The sequence below is a fragment of the Lemur catta genome, chromosome 10 (assembly GCF_020740605.2).
Source record: "Lemur catta isolate mLemCat1 chromosome 10, mLemCat1.pri, whole genome shotgun sequence".
NCBI lineage: Eukaryota > Metazoa > Chordata > Mammalia > Primates > Lemuridae > Lemur > Lemur catta.
Genome location: NC_059137.1, coordinates 72,999,769 through 73,019,951, shown reverse-complemented (window position 1 = coordinate 73,019,951; position 20,183 = coordinate 72,999,769). Strand labels below are relative to the sequence as shown.

Here is a 20,183-nt window from a genome sequence, read left to right as displayed (position 1 = left end):
GCAACGTCTTCTTGTCTTTTAACTTTTTGACCAAATTATATTTGGTCAAATATAATTGACCAAATTATAGATGTGTCAATTTGAAAACCCAGGCTTTCAGTGTCACTAAAGGGTTTTGAAAAGGGGAAAATCTAACAACAATTACCGTGAGACCGTTGAGAGTTAGAGAGAGCTCAGGAAAGCTCAGCTTCGGAAGTAACACAAATGTAGGAATGACTTTCAGCCATAAAATAAAGCAAATGTGGGAGTAGCAGCTTTGTCGGGGTACATGAAACGAATGTTTGAAATAAGTGTTTGCAAACAGTAGGGCATGACCCATTAGTGGACTGTGAAACATACTTAGTGGGCTGCAAACTGAATTTTCTTTAAAGGAATGGAATAGAACAGAACATGAGTGAGTCACTAGAATACAGTAAGAGTCTTTTGGTGAAATTTTCCATTCATTGTATGTGCACAAAAGGAAGGTGGGGCCAGAACGATTACCTTTTACTTTGCAGAAAATGTAATTTTTACTGCAGGTTGTGATTAAAAAAATCTGAGTATGCTAGTCGGCTACCCCAACACTTCAGGAGCACAAATCTCCGAGAGGAGGTTCTGTAGTGAAGCACAGTTTCATTCACGTAGATAAGGAAATAGGACAGACACATTTTGAAGGAAAAAAATGGACACAGGGCATAAGGGGTAACAGATTATACATTTTCATTTTCTAAGTTTTCTATGACAAAGAGGAATTTAGAAAATTGCTTGTCACACATAAAACCATACTTATTTTTAAAAAATCAAACAACCTAGAAGTAAATGGAGTAAAATGTGAAAATCCCCCTTTCATTGCTCCTCTTTCAACACTACTGCCTTTGGCAAATGAAACCATGTCAACAGCTTGACACGTATGATTACAGATGATTTTCTAGGGCACACACCAACACACATATATGCTGCATATATATAAACAGGTTTTAACTATACAAAAGTAAACAGGAGTGAGCAATTATGGTGCAGCTTGTTTTTCCCATCACTATGTCTGGGAAGTGTTTTCATGTCCACACTATAGAGCTGCTGTCTTTATCTGCTGCAGAGTATTACACGGTAGGAATCGGGATGTACTCATTCAATTTCTGCATCATGTACAATTATGTTGTTTCTAACTTTTTAGCATTTCAAAAAATGCTTCATCACACAGTCTTGTACCTGACTCTTCAGACACTTGGGTGAATATTTCTTTAGGCTGGATGCCTACAATTAGAGTTGTTAGAACAAAGGCTAGACTAACACTTTACATATTGATATACACTGCCAAATTGTCCACCCAAAAAGCTGTATCAATTTCTTCTTCCTTCAACAATGACTCATATGGAAATAACATTTATTGGAAAGCGAGCAGGTGGCAGGGGAGGGGAGGGGTAAATTCACACCTAACGGGTATAACGCATGCTCTCTGGGGGATGGGCACAATTACAACTTTGACTCAAATGGTACAAAAGCAATTGATGTAACCAAGACATTTGTCCCCCGTGATATTCTGAAATTTAAAAAAGTATGACTGAGAGTACTCATTTTCTCGTATTATCTCCAGTACTATTACCAGTCCTTTAATATTTGCCATTTCAGTGTATTGAAAAACAGTACTTCATTTTAGCTTTAATTTTCCTGATTGCTTATAAAGTTCAATGTTATGTGTTTGCTGTCTCTATTTCTCCTTCTTTACAAAATCTTTTTATATCCTTTGTCAACTTTTGTTTGTAGGTGCTCTTTATATTATTTTAAACCTTTTGTTATATTACACATATTTTCCTAACGTTTTGACTTTTATTTATGATATCTAATTTTGTGTATAGAAGTTTTCTTTTTTTAAAATGTAGTCAAACAATCGTTTTTGTTTTTTTTTTTTTTCCTTCATGGCTACTTGGTTTTGTGTCTTGGTTAGGAATGCCTTTCTCACCCCACATTTACTAAAAATTTTTTCCAATATTTTCTTCTAGTTCTTTTTACATTTGCATGTTTAATTCATCTCAATTTTCCTATCTATGATATGAAATAAGAAAATGTTCTCCAAGTAATCAATCTCTACATCATTTACTGTTCAAACCCTTCCCTACTTATTAGGCCAGTAAATATGAAATGTTCAATTTCAAATCAAAAGTTTAGTTTATTATATCTCAAACCAGAAGCAGTACAATTAATCAAAGTATGTGCCTAAACTATTGACACAATTTTACCATCTTAACGATAGCTTTGTTTATTCCAGCAGCGAAGAAGACTGTAGAGTGAGTGGTGATGAGATCGTGACAGGCCTTTTCCACAGCTTGTTGAGAACTGAATATTTTTCCTTGCAAGAAGTGGTAGTCAGCTGGTGCAAGGTCTGGTGCATAAGGTGGATGACAGAGAGTTTCCAAGTCCAGCTTCTATAGTTTGAGCAGCATTGTTTTTTGTGACATGTGGTCTTGCAAGAGGATCGTCCTGTCTCTATTGACCCATCTTGGCCCTTAATCGCAAGCATCCTCATCATCTCATCCAGTTGGTTGCAGCAGACATCCTCTATAATCGATTGACCAGGTTTCATGAAGCTGTAGTGGATAATACTAACAAACAGACACCATTAGCATTTTTTGATGAATATTCGGTTTTGGACTGCGTTTAGGCACTTCATCTTTATCCAACCATTGTGCCAAATGCTTGCGATTGTCAAAAAGAATCAAGTTTTCATCCATGTAACAATACAGTGTAGAAATGGCTCCCCTTTATGTCATGACAGCAAAGAAAGGCAAGCTTCAAGATGATTTCTCTTCTGATGTTCATTTAATTCACACAGAACCCATCTATCCCTCTTCTTTACCTTGCCCATTTGTTTCAAATGGTCCAATATTGTCAGAATGGTAACATCAAATCTTGCTGCTAATTCACACATACGTTGGGATGGATTTGCTTCCACTACGGCTTTCAGATCATCTTTATCCACCTTGGTCTCAGATCACCCACATGGCTCATTTTCAAGATTAAAATCGGCAGAATGGAATTTCTCAAACCATCGATGTACTGTGTGTTCATTAGCCACATACTTCCCAAATACTTCGTTGATATTTTGAGCTATCTGCACTGCATTGGTTCCACAAAGGAACTCATATTCAAAAATAACATGAATTTTTTATTTATCCATGGTTCACATTGCTCTAAAAAAATCTGAAAGATAATCACAAGCCAAAAACGTTCATTTGAAAGAATGAGGATGTACCTTCAAAAAAAAAAAAGAGTGCCAAAGTGAAATGTCAGAAATATCAACTGTCAGACTTAGTACTTAAGGAAATCGGACATCCCATACTTAGTAACCTAATATTTGTGATGCCATTTTTCAAATATCAAGTTCCCACACACACACTGCTCTGTGCCTGGATTCTGTTTTGTGCTTTTAACTGATTTGATTATTCATATGCCAACAGCACATTTACCCTAGCTCCATGGATTGCTTTGACATCTAATCAGAATTGTTTTGTGCTTTATGTCTTTCAGATAAATGTTATAATCAGGTTGTTACATCCATGTAAAAATTTTTGCTGTGACTGTATGAAATTGCTTGGAATTTATTTAATATAAAGCAATTTGGTAGAATGGACATATTTATTATATTGAGTCTTCTTACACAGAAACATGGCATGCCTATTTTGGGGGTCTTCTTTTTATACGCTTCAGCATAGATTTATTATTTTATTCATATAGGCCTTACATTTCTCTTGTGAATCTTATTTCTAGATAATATTTAGTTCTTGCTGGTATTATGAATGGTGCATAAGGATCTAGTTCCCCATATATATATATATATATATATACACACACACATATATATTTTATATATATATATTTAGAGATGGGATCTTGCTATGTTGCCCAGGCTTCCCACAAACTCCTGGACCCAAGAGATCTTCCTGCCTCAGCCTCCCGAGAAGCTGGGACTACAGGCATACACCACTGTGCCTGGCTCAATCTTTTTTCCCCCCCAGTACATTTCTAATTGCTTATTTCTGGTGTATACAAAAGTTGCACCTGTGCAGGTGTTGTGCACAGCCTGCTTACTAAGCTTTCTCATTAGTTATAATATTAATAGCGTGCCAACAGATCACCATGGGTTTCTTCTTGGTCCAAAAAAAAAAAAAAAAGAAACCACCCCTTATTTATAAACAACGACAGCCTTGTCTCATTTCCCATCATGTATACTTTTTAACACTATATTTTGTCTCAGCAAGAACTTTTCACCAAGTCTGTTTGCTGCAGATTTCTGATAGGTACATTTAATCAAGCCAAGAAGCTAAGCTAAGGAAGTTTCTTTCTATTAATATTTCTAGAGTAAGAGTATCAGAGGATGTTGAATTTACCAGATGCTTTTACAGCTTGTGAAGATGTTTATATAATTCTTTAATCTGTTAATTTAGTGAGTTACACTTACTGTTGACTCAATCTTACATATTTTGGTATAAATCCTACTCAAAAATGATATATCTTTTACTACAATGCTGAATTCAAATTGCTAGGTTTTTTTTTTTTTAATTTTGAACCTACATTAATTGGGTTTGGTTTACAGTTTTCCTTGTGTTTTATTTGTGCAATTTTGGTATAAGAATCATGCCAACCATATGGAATGAATTAGGAAGCTTTACATCTCTTCTATCCTCTGAAATGGTTTACAAATAAATGTGTTCTTTGAAGGCTTTTTAAAAAATAGTATTTGTCTTTTTAAAAGAAGTTCGTGTCCTGTTTTTTCAATTTCTCCTAAGATGTTTGGTTTATTTGCATTTTCAACCTCTTATCACTTTTTAGGGCCGGGCACAGTGGCTCACATATGTAATCCCAGCACTTTGGGAGGCCAAGGTGGGAGGATCACTTGAGACCAGGAGAATGAAGTATGATGTCTTTTTAAAGAATGCAGATTGTAAAAATTTATTTTTAATTCATCTTTTTTTCCTCTTGATTTGTCATCCAGACTGGAGTGCAGTGGCGGTCACTGCAACCTCGAATTCCTGGACGTAAGCCATCCTCCCACCTCAGTCTCCCAAGTAGATAGGACTATAGGCGTGTGCTACTGCATCCAGCTAATGTTTTACTTTTTTTGTAGAGTCAGGGTCTTGCCATGTTGCCCAGGCTGGTCTTGAACTCCTGGCCCTCAAGCGATGCTCTGGTTTCAGCCTCCCAAAGTGTTAGGATTACAGGTGTGAGCAGAGTAGTATTTCACCATATGGATGTAACACTATTTATCCATTCACTTGTTGAAAGATATTTTGGTAATTACGAATAGAGTTACTATGAACATCCATATACAGATTTTGTATGAACATAAATTTTCATCTCTTTAAATACCCAGGAGTGGGATTACTGGGTCATATGGTATGTGTATGTTTAGCATTTAAAGAAACTGCCAAACTGTTTTGAGTGACTGAAGCTTTTTGCATTCTCACCAGCTATGAGAATTCCAGTTGCTCTGCATACTCACCAGCATGGTATTCCATTTTCTTATTTTAGCCATTCTAATGAGTGCATAGTGGTAGATCCACTGATTTTGAAGAGATGTGTTAAAGCTTCTCGTTATAATTGGTGGGTCCATTTTTCCTTGTATTTCTAAATTTTCACTCTATAATTTTGAAATGAAGTTTTTAAATTGCAGATAAATTTTTACAAAATCTCCTGCAACACTGTATTTATCAACCAAAAAGAAATTTTTCTTTGTCCCATTTAATGATTTTCATCTTGGGTTCTTTTATATAGTCTGAAGCTATCACAGCCACTTCTACTTTTGTTAGCATCTGCCTGGTATATTTTTGTCCATCTCTTTATAATCTATGACAAGTGTTCTAGATTTGTCTCTTGCAAATAGCACATAGTGGGATTTTGTGTTTTTACTCAAGCTTAAGGATTCCAGAATTTAACCTATTCACACTTATTATGAGAAAAGTCTTGCTACATTGCGGGTTTTTTTCCCTTTATGTAGCTTGGTTCTTTTTTCTCTTCTGCCTTTTGTTGGATTTTAAAATTCCATTCCCTCTTTCCTGGAGGTTTTGGGAGCTATTACAGTTGTCAACATATTTGGTTCTCTCTCTCCTTCTCATGACATGTGACAAGTTTGCACTTCCCTGCTCTGTGGAACTCAGACATGGCCACGTGATTTCCTTTCATCAAAAAAATATGAGAAGTGACATGTGTTACATCTAGATAGAAGCTTTAAGTCACAGTATACACAGCATTAGACTTTTTCTTTGGGCACTTCAACCAGACTGAGTTTGATATTGAGTAAGGCCTCTAGCCAATCTGCCAAAGGCATATAGCATGGGTATGAATAAACCTATTTAAGTCATTAAAATTTGGGGGCTGTTACTACAGCATCACCAAACCTACCTTACTGATATACCCTTAACTTTGAATATATTTTAATATATTTTTCTATCAACACATAGAATTAAACACTATCTATAGCCTTCCCTTGACTAAGACAAGATCCTGAATGTGCTTTTTTCACTTTCTATATCCTGCCCTGCCTCTATTCATGCTAAAATCCAGAATTTTAGTTGGATTTCATTTCCACATGTGCATTAATATTTAGACTTCTTCTGATTATAGGCACCTCTGGGGATTTGTAGTCCATAAAACCAGGGAAATTTTTCTTGTATCTTCGTTCATCAGTTTCTTTAAAAATCTTCTCTCATGGTTTATTGTTCAGTTTGCTTAGTAACTCTCAGAGAAACATTTCTTCTAAGTAATCTATTGCTGATGAAAAGTTTAATACCAATCTATGTGTCCTCATTAATTCAATATTTGTGCATCTACTGTCAATTAGTGTGTTCTCCTACAATTCTCGTAACTTTCATATTTTGTCCCCTTTGCAGTACATATTAAAGGGATCCCTCAATGAAATTTTCCATTTCATAAACTTAAGCTTCAACTGAATCCATTCTGCTATCTAGTCCATCTTCTGTTTTATCCCTATAATCAAAATTTTAATTTCCAGAAACTCCAAATATTTTTCATAGCCTCCTATTCTTTATGGACACCATATCCTTATGAATTGCTGAAGATCTTCATTGTATTAATTTTAAAATTTCTTCTGTTTCTCCTAGTAACTATTTTCTTAAACAGGTTATTGTTAATAACTTGTTTTAATTTCACGCCTCCTTTTATGTTACTGGTTTTCTTCAAACCTGATGGTTCTTAGCTGTCCATATTTATAGATGAGGCCTAAGAGTAAAGTTTGGAGTTCTTTTCTTCAACCAAATGACAATTCTGGTGCATTTTCCATGATCACAAGTTGTGATTATAGGCACCTTTGGTGATTATAAAGGGGAGTGGCAGGTCAACACAGCCAAAGAGATACAATGTGGGCAGCTTAACTTCAGTTCTTCCTTGTAGTCATTTTGGATAATGCCCTTATTCTCCAATCCCAGTGTTTCCTGAGTCAGTTCTCCCCCTTCAGATAGCCACTTTCTTAGCCTGGTGGCAAATTCCAGAACCAGATGCTCCAAGGATAAGTGGAATGGCTTAGCTCTTCCACTCTTTAACTAATCGGTCCTTCCATAATCTGCTTTTTATCTTCTAGAAATTCCACATTGTTCAATTTCTGGTTTTCCAACTCTGCTATTAATTTATATTTAGTATTTCTCCAGCCATTTCAATGGAATTCTGGAAGAGTAAAAGAATGTGTTCAGTCATCCATGTTAAATCAGAACTTGTAGCATTGTAGTTCATAATCAGAATTTGTCAAAAAAATCATCTCCTATCTTGCTGATCCTCTGAAAATCATTACTATTTTGAGATTAAGAATTTTGTAAATACCCATTTGAAATTAGACTGATTGTTGGATATAATACTGGATAGGCAAGCAAGAGTAATTTCTGACCACTAGTAATTATGTGTGGATTTAAGGAAGGATGACAAGCTCTTTGCCATAGTATCACATCTGACACTGTTTTTTTGTTTGTTTTGTTTTTAAAAGCCTTGTTTGCATATAGATTGTATACGTTCTGGTAAACACTCAGTAAGGGTACATAGTAATTTCTCAGTAAAGGAACTTCCTTGTAACCTTCGTTAGCCCAGAAGAAAATACTGTATTTCAGTTAAGTGATATTACTTCAGGTATACCATTGAAAGTTTAACAATCATTTGAAGGTCTAAAATTGTACATATTAAACAGCAAAATATCCATATTTATAATTCTTAATGGAATAGTCTTAAATGATTGATAAAAACATATGTAAAATATGGAAGAATTTTAAAACTATAATTATGTATAACTTTGAAAAATCTATGGGCAAAGGAAACTGAGCCTATCAGGAATAAACTCATTTAACTTCCAACTCTTCCCACCTTTGTCTCCCTCCACATTTACCAGCATCCTCTAAGATTATATAATAATTTTTATATATTTTGCAGTGTGACCCCATCCCTGATTTTTTTCTTATCCATATTTCTGTTTCCCAGATTCTCTAAGTTACTTTTCTAACCATTTTGCACTGCATGTATGTAGGTAAGCCACCTCAAGTTCATTGAGAAATCTAATAATCTACATTCCCATCTGTTCAGATCTTCCTTCAGTCTTAAGAACATTAATATTCTCATGCTCCCTCCTCATTTGAGATCCTGCGGCATAAATGAACCTCTCCTTCTTTAACTGGTTCCTTCTTTTCACCTTATAAACATTAAGTCTCCCTATTCTAAAAATAAATTTCCCTTTAGCTGTTTCCTCTTCTCATCCAAACTGCTTCAAAGAGTAGCCTATACCCACTACTTTCACTGTCCCCTCAGCTGACTGCAATCTGGCTTTCTCAGCAACCAATTCAGTGAATTGTTCTAAGGTTACCCAGGACCTAACTGTCAAAATCCAACGGACACATTCTCTGCAGCATGACACTGTATTCTGCTTCTTCCTTTTTGAAATGCTATCACTTGTCTCTTTCTCAGAATCCTTCTTTTGCATATCACTTAAACTTTAACAGTCCCCACAATTCTGTGATCTCATCCACTTTCATGATTTTTAACTAGTGCTTATATGTGCTAATGACTTTAAAATTACTTCTTTCCAAGTCTTCACATGATATCCAATCATCTACCACCAGTCATCTCTTCCTGAATTCCACAAGTGCTTTACAATTCAACACGTGCTAAACTCTTCTTTCCAAAGCAGTTCTTTTTTTTTTTTTTTGAGACAGAGTCTCACTTTGTTGCCCGGGCTAGAGTGAGTGCCGTGGCATCAGCCTAGCTCACAGCAACCTCAGATTCCTGGGCTTAAGCGATCCTACTGCCTTAGCCTCCCGAGTAGCTGGGACTACAGGCATGTGCCACTATGCCCGGCTAATTTTTTCTATATATATTTTTAGTTGTCCAGATAATTTATTTCTATTTTTAGTAGAGACGGGTCTCGCTCAGGCTGGTCTCGAACTCCTGACCTCGAGCGATCTACCCGCCTCGGCCTCCCAGAGGGCTAGAATTACAGGCGTGAGCCACCGCGCCCGGCATCCAAAGCAGTTCTTTATCCCGTATTTCCAGCCTCAGTGACACCATAACACAGCCCCAGACTCACTCACACAAATGGGAGTCCACTCTCTGCCTCCTACTTCTTCCTTACTTCTCATAACCAATTACTAAGTCTTGCTTATTTTATTACTTAAATAAAATTCAAACTTTTGTCCTCCCTTCATCTGTACCTTACTTAAGATCCCTTCTCCTCTTGCTATTGCCTAAGTCATAAGTTACCAAATTGGTGTTTAATGGAACCAGTTGGTAGGTACTCCTATTAAAAAAGGATTCACTCAAATATATTTGAGAAGGGCTGCATTTCACATGCCTGTCTTGAGAATTCAGAATTAACATTAGCCTACAGTGGCCCTGAGAAGTCCTACTGTAAAGAAAAATGCTTTATTTTATTTAAGCCAGGGTTTCCCTTATGTTTTTCCACAAAACTCTCTCAGTAAGATAGCAGAAGTATAAGTCCCAATTAAAAATCCCAAACAGGCCAGGCTGGTGGTTCATGCCTGTAATCCCAGCACTTTGGGAGGCCAAGGCGCGAGGATCACTTGAGGCCAGGAGTTTGAGACCAGCCTGGGCAACATAGTGAGACCTCATCTCTTTAAAAAAAAAAAATCAAAAACAAATGTTCCTCAAAGAGTGTGGAAAACTGATTGCAATGCTTCTTTAATCTACCTTCCACACTGAAGCTAATGATCTAAAATTAAAATGCAAACCTGAACATGTCATGTCCATTCTTCATTAGCTCACTATTTCCTGAGGAAGAACCAGCTCCACACAACATAGATTATAAGACCTACTGTCAACTCCTGGCTGCCTACTTGAGCATTGCCCCATGACATTTCAGTAACTCTAAACTACTCATGCTTGTGGTTCCCAAACACACCACACTCACGGCTCTGTACTTCTGCAGATGCTCTTCCTTCTACCCCAAGTATCCTTTCCTTTCATCTCCTCATTTACCAGCTTCTAACTAGTTCTTTATGACTTGGCTTAGGTAGGAAAATGACTTCTCTTCAGATAACCTTTAGAAGACCTTTAGTCTCTTTAGATGACCTTTCTTAGCCTCACAGCTCTCCTTCTCCTTCCCCAAACACTCACTAAACTCCTTCAGTATTCCCATCACAGAACGTAACATATTGTATTAAGACATCTGCTTGTGTGTTGTCCCCTTCTCTCTACTGATTACATCTTGTTCGTTGTTTTATTCCCATAATACTCAATCCATGATTAATGAACTCAATAGTATTATAGTAGCCCTTCTGATAACAATCAGACAGGAAGAAACCTGACACTCCAGCTTTTCTCTGATCTCATCTCTCAAGTCCTAGTCTGGTTGTAGGAAAGGACTTATCCTATGCACGTGTTACCAGGGACGGGTATTTATTCCAGAGATGTGTGTGTATACTCTTATACTCTGCCTTTTAAAAACTCTAGCTGGATAGGGTAGGGGTATGCTTTCTGACAGCCCCTCTCCTTTGTACTTCTAGTGTTCTGGCTTTTCTCTCAGCATCTTCCTTAAGCAGTTCCTCTCTTAACAGTGAAACAGGCAACGGATCAAAAGCATGGGATCTGGTTCAAATCCCTGCCCTACTAGTTATTTACAGCTGTCCAACTTTGGGCAAGTCACATAATCTGTCTCCTCACACTTCTCCCCTATAAAATGGGCATAATCATAGTTCCGCATCTTAAAGGGTTGTTGTAATCCACGAACACCGTTAAGCATCTGGGTCCATGTTTGCTGCTCTGGTTAGGAATTAGGATGCCAATGGTTTCTGGCCATGAGATATATATGTATTCCCACATTTAACCAAATGGCAAAACTATTCCATTTATTCACTCCTATCCCTTCCTATTCACCTTACCCTGCTTTGTTGTTTTCTTTTTTCTCCCTCCACAGAATACTTGTTCCATGAGGGTAAAAGCTTTGTTTTGTTCATTGCTGAAGGCCACAGTACCCACAGTAGTACTGTTCATATTAGGCCCTCAGGAAACACTTGTTGAATGAATTGTGCAAAGTGTCAAAGGAAAAATACACCAAAAGTTTCATTATAATAAAAAGTATAGATAAATCTTCCTTTAATGGCTTCCAATCCTATATTTAAAGACACCATATGCCATAATAAAAACATAGAAAAATTTATTAAAATTTAAAGGCAAAAACATAATTTCAAAAGATTTAGACCTATGTCAGGTGTGATAATGGATGCTTTCTTGAAATTCAAAATCAGATCCAAGAGTATCACTTTCAGAATGTTCTAGTGGATTGGATTTACTTGTATTTGTCTTGGATGAAACAGTCACTATTGTACTTTCTTTCTTGACAGAAATGTATTTTTTCAAAGACTCACTTTTAATTGATTCACTAACCAAAGAACTAGTTTCCCTGATTCCTTTGCTTTTCCGGTTTATAGAAGAGTCAGAGTAGGAATGCGGATCTTTTCCAAGTTGTTTCTTAGCAGAGTGTTTTTTGGTATATTCACCTGTTTTGGTCATTTTCTCTGAAGAAGATTTGCTCTTTCTGGAGAACTCCTCTTCTTTTCTTTGACTTCCAGTTCCAGAAATCACATCTGCTAAAGGAGAACACGTTCTAGCAACGAATCCTTCGAAAGGCTCCTGCTGCTGCTCGGTGGCTGGGACTCCCAGGCTGTCTTTGGACGTTACTAAGGCCTCCTGAGTAGAAACTGGTACAGGCAATGAGTCGACAGACAAGGGAATTCTAGCATCACCTGTAATTTTCTGAAACTAGAGGGAAAACAAAACAAAAATTCAGTGATGAACAAAGCCAATCATTAAAAAGTAGAGTTCAAAACTTTAGTGTTACTCTGTAATCTGACTGAGAAGATTTTAGGGTCATTTTTTTTTTCCCTAATTATATCTTGCCAAGTGATTCCCAACTTAGCTATATCCAAGGCTAGGTCCACCACATTTTCAGATTTTTGTGTTTTGTGTAATTATTGCCCATTTCCCTCTCCCTTATTTAAAAAAAAAAAAAACCCTATTCCCTAAGAAAATTAATTTATTTTCTATCCTTCATGAACATGTAAGCAGTATCCAATTTGTAACTAGCCTGAGTTCTCAACTTGTCAGTTGCTGAGACCAGTCTGAGACCGGCTGAGATGGGAGACGGGGGATCCCAGTAAGGCCCGGGGAAAAGCAGCAGGGATCCTGCAGCAGACAAGTTTTCCCCTCCCATTCCCATAACCAGGTGACTGCCTGTCATATGTGCTGCCTGTTAATTATGTCTGGAATACTTATTTTAAAACATTATCTGTATCAGTACTTGTACCTTCATTAGTGTTCCTTCACTGTAAGCTGACTGCATACAAATAGAAACCTAGATGAAATATGAATAGAATAGACATTTATAAAATTTAAAATATTTTTTCTAATCTTTCATTCTTTCACTGAGGATAGTCTGCTTTAAATTATAAATTTTCAAAAGAACTTCTGGTTTTCTTATGCACAACAATACAGTACCATGAAATAGGCACAAACTTACTAATTCCAGACTTGGAAAGGACCCCAGCGAGGCTTCTGGCCACCAGGCATGTGAAGAGATCATTATTATTTCCCTGACTTAATAATTCCCTTTTTGCTAATCATTCGTAGAATCATTTAGTTCTATGCTGTTCACTTACTTCGATATTTTCAATTTTTCCTAGGGCATTCTGCTTTGGTTCTGGTTTTTCTTCTTCAAGGGCCTTCTTTTCTTCTCTAGGTACACTGCTAACAGTAGAATTCATCTGGGGATGACCTAGTAAGTGAAAGTCTGACTGATCTATACCAGCCATTGTGGCAAGCTGCCCCAGTCTGGTCAAGAGAAGAAAAGGGGGAAAAGGCAAGAGTTACTATAATCACATAAGAACAGCTTAGATTTTCCCAAACCTACAATCATAAACTACTTCTAAAATCTTAAAAGCCAATATCCTACTCTAGACCACAACCTTCATCCCTCTCAGTTTCTCAGATCTTCCCGTATTCTTGCTCTGGGACCACATCAGATCATCTAATCCTTTAAGCATTCTTTCTTCCTCCCAACAATGGATTAAACCACTTGACTTTATTTCCTTACATATTACCTCTCCATTTTGAACTGTCTCACTAGAAGCTTCAACTTTTACCACACACCTAGTGCCTCTCACCTCCATCACACACATCTTTACTACCTCTCCTAGAGTTTCCCAGAATATGTTTGCCCCTTCCTTCCCACACCAACCCATTCACCTAAAAAACATCACTCCATCAATTATCTATTTCAATTCTCTCTTTTGGCATCTTCTTTCAGCAAAATCATTCTCAGTTGACTACCATCGACTACTGATCTATAACTATATCTACCCTGCACATTAATAATAATTTTAATGCCTAGGACAAAAATAATTTTAATTCCAACCTATTTAATAAGAAAAATGAATCAAAGGTAGAAAAATTCTTATATGTTCCTGAATATTTTCAATTAAAACTACATTCACTTTAGTCCTTACCAAAAATTATACCTACCAATTACTCTACCTACAGATTACTTTTTTTTTTTTTTAGAGCTGGGGTCTCCCTATATTGCCCAGACCAGCCTTGAATTCCTCAAGCAGTTCCCCGACCCCAGCCTCCCGAGTAGCTGGGACTACAGGTGCTAGTCACCACGCCTGGCTACAGGTTAACTCTTTTATAATGAGCTCTCTAGCAAGGCAGGTTTGCCATTTTGTTTTCCTTTTAAAAATTAATTCCCCACTGAAAAAAATCAAATGTATTACTTACAATCACACATTAAGTATGACTGAAGGAAGTTGTAAAAATTGTTCAAATTCCTCAACAAACTATCATTAAAGTCACAGAGGGAAGAATGCCAAAAAGAGAAATAAACTAACCCAGCATCTTTAAGGAGATCCAAGAAAGCATGGAACTTCTGAAAAGAATTCTCAATGCTGCCCAAAACACCTTCATCATCCAGGATCATGTTTGTCAATGACTGTGCATGAAGGGCTTCAGACAAAGAGAAATTTATATTTCTTAACTGGGCATTTTCATGTTCCAGCTATAAAAGAAGATTGAAAATGTTTGACATGATCTTCTCTCCTTATCTTCAAAAGAAAATAGTTTTTATGTAACAAAACTGAAACATCCAAAAACACAATAAATTTGTAATTAATCTAACTCTCTACCAGTAAAGTCAGTGACCATATCACATAACAATCAAAACCCAGAGACATTTGACAAAATTTCCTAGGTAACACTCAGGTAGTATATAAATGTTATTTCATTAATGATCTTTCAAAAAGATCACATTTCTAACTGGTTAAATTCATACTGGATCATTCTATGTCACAAAATTAGCTATTTAAGGCTTCTCTTAAATTAGTAAATGAAATATAGAGTCTGATTTGAGCAAAGTATATTACACTTTTGCTAACTGTTAAGGATTAATTTTCATCAGCAAAATATTTAATGTATAGGTTTAAAAGTCCTAAATCATACACAATTTATTACAGTAAAATTAGCAATATTCCTCCCTTGGCTACTTGAAAATATTTACTCTCCTGCACGCTCCTCCCCTTTATCATCTATTTATCTAATACCACACAGAAGCCCAAGTCTAATATTTTTCGGAAAGGTCATTTTGTTCATGATGTACCTTTTGCCTTATATAATCAGGTGCTCAACATTTATCAAATGAGTAAATGTCTTCTAATCCAATACATACACTTTGAAAAATTCCTCCTTAAACTCACTTCGTAATGATAAATTACATTTATATAGAACTTTCTAGCTTATGTCCTGCATTTATGCACATTAGCCTAATTTAATCCTCATGGTATAGATTTTTATCTTTCATTGCGTTCTTAGCAGTTTTCCATTACTCTACACTTATTTAAATTATTCACTTTCCTACTTCACTGTCAGTAGTCTCATCACCATATTTTATGTAATTGGATATATAGTATAAACCTAATGAATGCATTCTTGAATTGAAGCATCATGAACAGAAAATAAGCTCCAGTCAGATAAAAGAACAAAAAAACCCAACAAACTACAATTTTTACATTTTTAAAAACATGCTTTTTGGAATACAGATCACATGATCACTAAATGTAAGTACATACAAAGGTTAACATAGTGCAACCAATTTGCAATACACTATATTTTCTCGCTTTAAAGTTTATAAGAAATATGTATATGTATGGCTTAAAATCAAACCAAAAACCAATACTCTCAAAACATAACAAAACGTTTACTTACCTCACTGACTCGTTTATCTGCCTTAAGCCTTATCACTCTTTCCTCCTTTAACTGCTTTAGGCACTCCTCCAGTTTTTCCTAGTGTGAAATAATAAAGTAAATACTATAACTAATTCACAGTATGATCCCCAAAGCTCTTCAGCTATAGATCTAGGGGTAGAGCTGGAAGTGAACTCAGATATCAGGATTATAGTCTACTATTTGCATAATATATCATACCATGCTAGTGAAATTCATTATTAAAAACATACCAAATTAGCATATTATAGATTTATTTTCAATCCCACTCTTTCAAAAATAGGTTTGTGACAGCTCACCTTAAAAGGCATATACATGTAATTACTGAGCCAGAAATTAAAAATTAAGGCTGTGAAAAGAAAATTCTATTCTTATTTGTGGGTCCCTTATAATAGGAAGCTCTAGTAATATATCTAACACACCTGAATTATGTAATTGCAAGTTAAAATGCAGTTTTAAAAAAGCAAACACTTTTAAAGCACTTTATTATGTCCCAAGGCATTTGTAGGTATTAACTAATTTAGTCATCAAAACCCTACAAGGAAAATATGATTATTAACTCCATGTTATTTTACAGATGAGAAAACTAAGGCAGAGAGAGGTAGAGTAGCAGACCAAGATCACATCATTAGTTAAGTAGTAGAGCCAAGCTTTGAACTCAAGAAGCTGGGTACCATTCCTGGTCATAGAGGTGGTAATCTTCCCATTCACCAAGGTCAGTAAAATGGAATGGGCAGAGTGGAGTGGCCTGCAGTAATAGGAGTATGGACAACGGGACCAGGAGAAATATCAGACATGGGATGGAGAGAGGACAGAGGATCGGAAACACTGAGGGAAGAAACAAGAGCCAGAAAGAATTGTCACCAGCTTCCCCCACACACTGATCATGATCAAGAAGCAGGGTGGAGACATCATGCAGGACCGGCCACACCTTTTCCAAGGTCACCAGACTCCCTGGGCATCTTGTGGTGAAGGAGGATAATCATGAGGAGTTCCAGGGGCTACCTAAGCACACAGAAGCTATGAAGGAAAAACACGAAAGAGGCTGGGGCATTTGGCATCCTCTCACTGGACAACTGGAGCTCCAAAGTTTCCTTGCTCATTCTAGGAAAGGCTCTAAGACTCTGAGGTCCCAAGAGCAATTACAGTTCTAACCCTTCCTTAGGAGGTTAAGAATGCTAACCCCCAGTGGAATGTCAGGGTCTGTGTCTGTCTGGTTTATCACCTGATCTCTGCACTGGCATAAACCGCCTTGATCACGGCCAGGGCTCAACAATTTACTGAATTCACAAATGGCCTCTTTTTCAAAGATCTTTAAAAATGAATTCTATTTCCAACCAGGACGAAGGCCTGGGACAACACATCTATCGAATTAGGATGCCTAAGCAAGGGAAGGAGAGTGAAAACGTTCCTTCTTTTCCCCTTTTTTGAAAGCGAAGTAAACTGTTTTGAAATCCTTTACTGTAAAATCCAGGCAACTAGCCATAAGCAATCTTCCAGTTTTAATAAAACCAGGAATGGACTAAGACTGGGCCATCACCCACTCTGCCTAATTTGCTTGGGGAGCCAGAACCACCATGCAACTTTTCTCACACTCTCCTGGGACCAGCAGATGCTTTTGCCCTGCTCCCAGCTCCTACCCAACGCTCAAGCACTAGCCATCAAAATGAAGGAATCAGGAACATAGGCCTTGCTCTCAGCCACAGTTCAAGGTCTGTGTTAGATCAACTGCCAAAGGCACTGCCCCAGCAGATTAGTGGTGCCCATTAGCCCTGCTGGTCCCCACAATGCTCCCAAAAGGCAGCTGGGGCCCTGGAGACCAGACTCATACCCTCAGCAGACAATGAAGCAGGACTGTGAACTCTGCCCCATGTCCCTTCTGGTTCTTAGAGCTGAGAGTCATCTAATGGAGAATTTATTCATTCAGTAAATACTTTTGAGCATACATATGACCAAAACTGTGCTTAGGCACAGTGGGGGTTAGAGAAGAATTAAAGTGTGGTCTCTGCCCTTCATCCAGGCCTAGGGCCAGGGCTGTGGCAAGCAGAGGATGCCCACAATGGCAACATTCCTGTCCTTTTCCTCCCTCTGCTCCCGGGAGAGAGCAGTTCCACAGCCAACTGGCTGGTTTTTACATTCTGGGTTTGAGCGAAAGTCTTTTATCTCTGAATGTTTTCCCTCAAAATGGTCAAGGGGGATGTCTTGGAGTCAAGGATCATGACGACTAGTTCACAGGAAAAAAAATGGAGGACAGGGGTAAACTCTCATATGATTTTCAAGAACTAAGACTCTAAGGTCCTTCAAAGCAGGGTACACTCCTTGTGGTAAGCAGAAGCCTAAAATGACACCCGAGATTCCCTTCTGCTGGGGCACACCCCTTCCATTAATCAATCAAACACTAATCTAGTACTACTGTGAAGGAATTGTGAAGATGTAACTAAGGTCCCCAAATCAAATGACCTTAAGATAGGGAGATTATCCTGGGAAGACATGGCCTAATCAAGCAGCTATAATAATTAAAAGGGACAGTGCTCTTCCTGAAAAAGACTTAAAGTAAAAAAGAATTAGACACGAGGGAGATTCTGCGTTGCTGGCTTTGAAGAAGTAAAGCACAATGTTGTGGTAAGAAATGCAAGAAGGGAGGCCTCTAGGAGATAAGAGAGTCCCTTGACTGACAGCCAGCAAGGAAATGGGGACCTCAACCCTACAACTGTAGGAACTGAATTATGCCAAACTGAATTAGCTTGGGAGCAGATTCTTTCCCAGACCCTCCAGATAATAATGCAGCCTGGCTGACACTTTGATTTTAGCTTTATGAGACTCTGAGCAGAGAAGCCAGTTATGTCCTGCCCGTATTTCTGACCTACAGAACTGTGAGCTATAAAACGGGTATTGTTTTAAGCCACTAAGTTTGTAGTATAGATGATTAATATATTATTCAACCTCCAGGTTCATGAACAAAATAAATCATTGTTATTGTTTTAAGCTACTGTTTGGAGGTAGTTTCTTATGTAGCAGTAAATAGAACACCTACACTTACTAAAACAGGAAGATATACTCATGTATTTCAAAGGCTTTTCAACACTCACTTAAAGAGTTTCAACTTAGAGTTCAGTTTAACCCTGGTGTGTATATACATGTATTGAGGGGAGGAACTCTATAATATACAGACATCAGGAAATGCAATTGGTACTACTTTCTGGAGTAATCTTTAGTAAACACCACCAATTTTATATCTGGGAATTTAGCCTAAGGTAATCATCAAAGATGTGGGCAAAGATTTATTATCACATGTTGTCGTTTATAACTAAACCCTAGAAGTAAGCTAAAAGCCTCCAAATTGTGATTGCTTTAAATAAAAATAGCATATCCATATGATGGAATGCTCTATGAAGCCACTAAAAAATGGTGTCTCAGGAGTTGTATATTCAAATTTTTTTCTGTACATGTTTCTTGGGAGATGGTCCATAGCTAAAGAAGATTTTCTGATGTGGAAAAGTATTCAGTAACATGACAAAATATTTTTTATACCTTTCTGAGACAAAAAGGCAGATTATAAAACATCCAGGTATTTTTTTTCACTGTTTATTTCACTCAATATATTTTTCACTGTTTTCAAAAAGTTCCTCAATGGGCATGCATTTTTATACTGTTTGAAAAATTAGTAAATGCACTAGTAACTTCAAATTCTTTAATGTTTCATTATTAAAACCAAGCAAGTTTTTATGGGAAAAAAGAAAAAGAAATTGCAGAATTCCTTTATTTATTATTTATATGGTTTTACTATTTGAAACTGATATCTGAGAAATTCTAAACAAACATGCAAACAAACAAAAAAAACCTCATCACAATTGGAGAAAGGAGACTAAAATACCTCATTCTTGACTGGTTCTAAACAGCACATCAAAGTACAATTACATGAAATAGTTTCTCCCTCTAGTGGAGGGAGTTGGAACATAATGTTCCATTTTTATAAAAAAGTATCCTCTCCCCCATTATTCCTTTAAGGAGCATGAATTACTCCTTAAAGGAAACAAGGAACCAAACAAGCAGTAAGTAAAAGCACTCAATATTCCACTACTTAAATAAAACTAACAATAACATTTTAGAGTAATTTTCCTTCCTGACATCTGTTCCGCCTCCTCCTTCTATACACTGGCAAGTTGATTTTTTCTAGAACATAGCTATATATATTCCTATCTATACTGATTCTCTATGTATCAAATTTTATCCTGCACAGTTGGCCCTTGAACAACACAAGCTTGAACTGCAAAGGCCCACTTATATGTGGATTTTTTCAACCAAATGCAGACCAAAAATACAATATTCATGGGGTGCAAAACCTGCATTTATGGAGGGCTGATTTTTCATATAAGTGGGTTCCACAGGGCCAACTGTGGGACTTGAGTACTCGTGGATTTTGGTATGCATGA

At 37.0% G+C, this 20,183-nt stretch overlaps 1 protein-coding gene across 3 annotated transcripts in view; it reads right to left on the bottom strand.

The window, feature by feature from the left end:
* Positions 1–6,767: 6,767 nt before the first annotated feature.
* The window catches only part of CEP78 (centrosomal protein 78), a 35,789-nt gene continuing 22,373 nt past the window's right edge, over positions 6,768–20,183 (bottom strand). Inside the window, exons 12-17 of one of the 3 annotated variants that reach the window (XM_045562702.1) lie at positions 15,733–15,810; positions 14,364–14,530; positions 13,137–13,308; positions 12,785–12,832; positions 11,979–12,240; positions 6,768–7,653 (exon numbers count right to left, since the gene is read on the bottom strand). In XM_045562702.1, the coding sequence (XP_045418658.1) occupies positions 7,643–7,653; positions 11,979–12,240; positions 12,785–12,832; positions 13,137–13,308; positions 14,364–14,530; positions 15,733–15,810 (738 nt within the window). In that variant the 3' untranslated portion in view covers positions 6,768–7,642. Of the gene's footprint in view, positions 7,654–11,618; positions 12,241–12,784; positions 12,833–13,136; positions 13,309–14,363; positions 14,531–15,732; positions 15,811–20,183 lie in introns of those variants that run through there. The other 2 variants (XM_045562699.1, XM_045562700.1) reach the window with 2 other exon arrangements.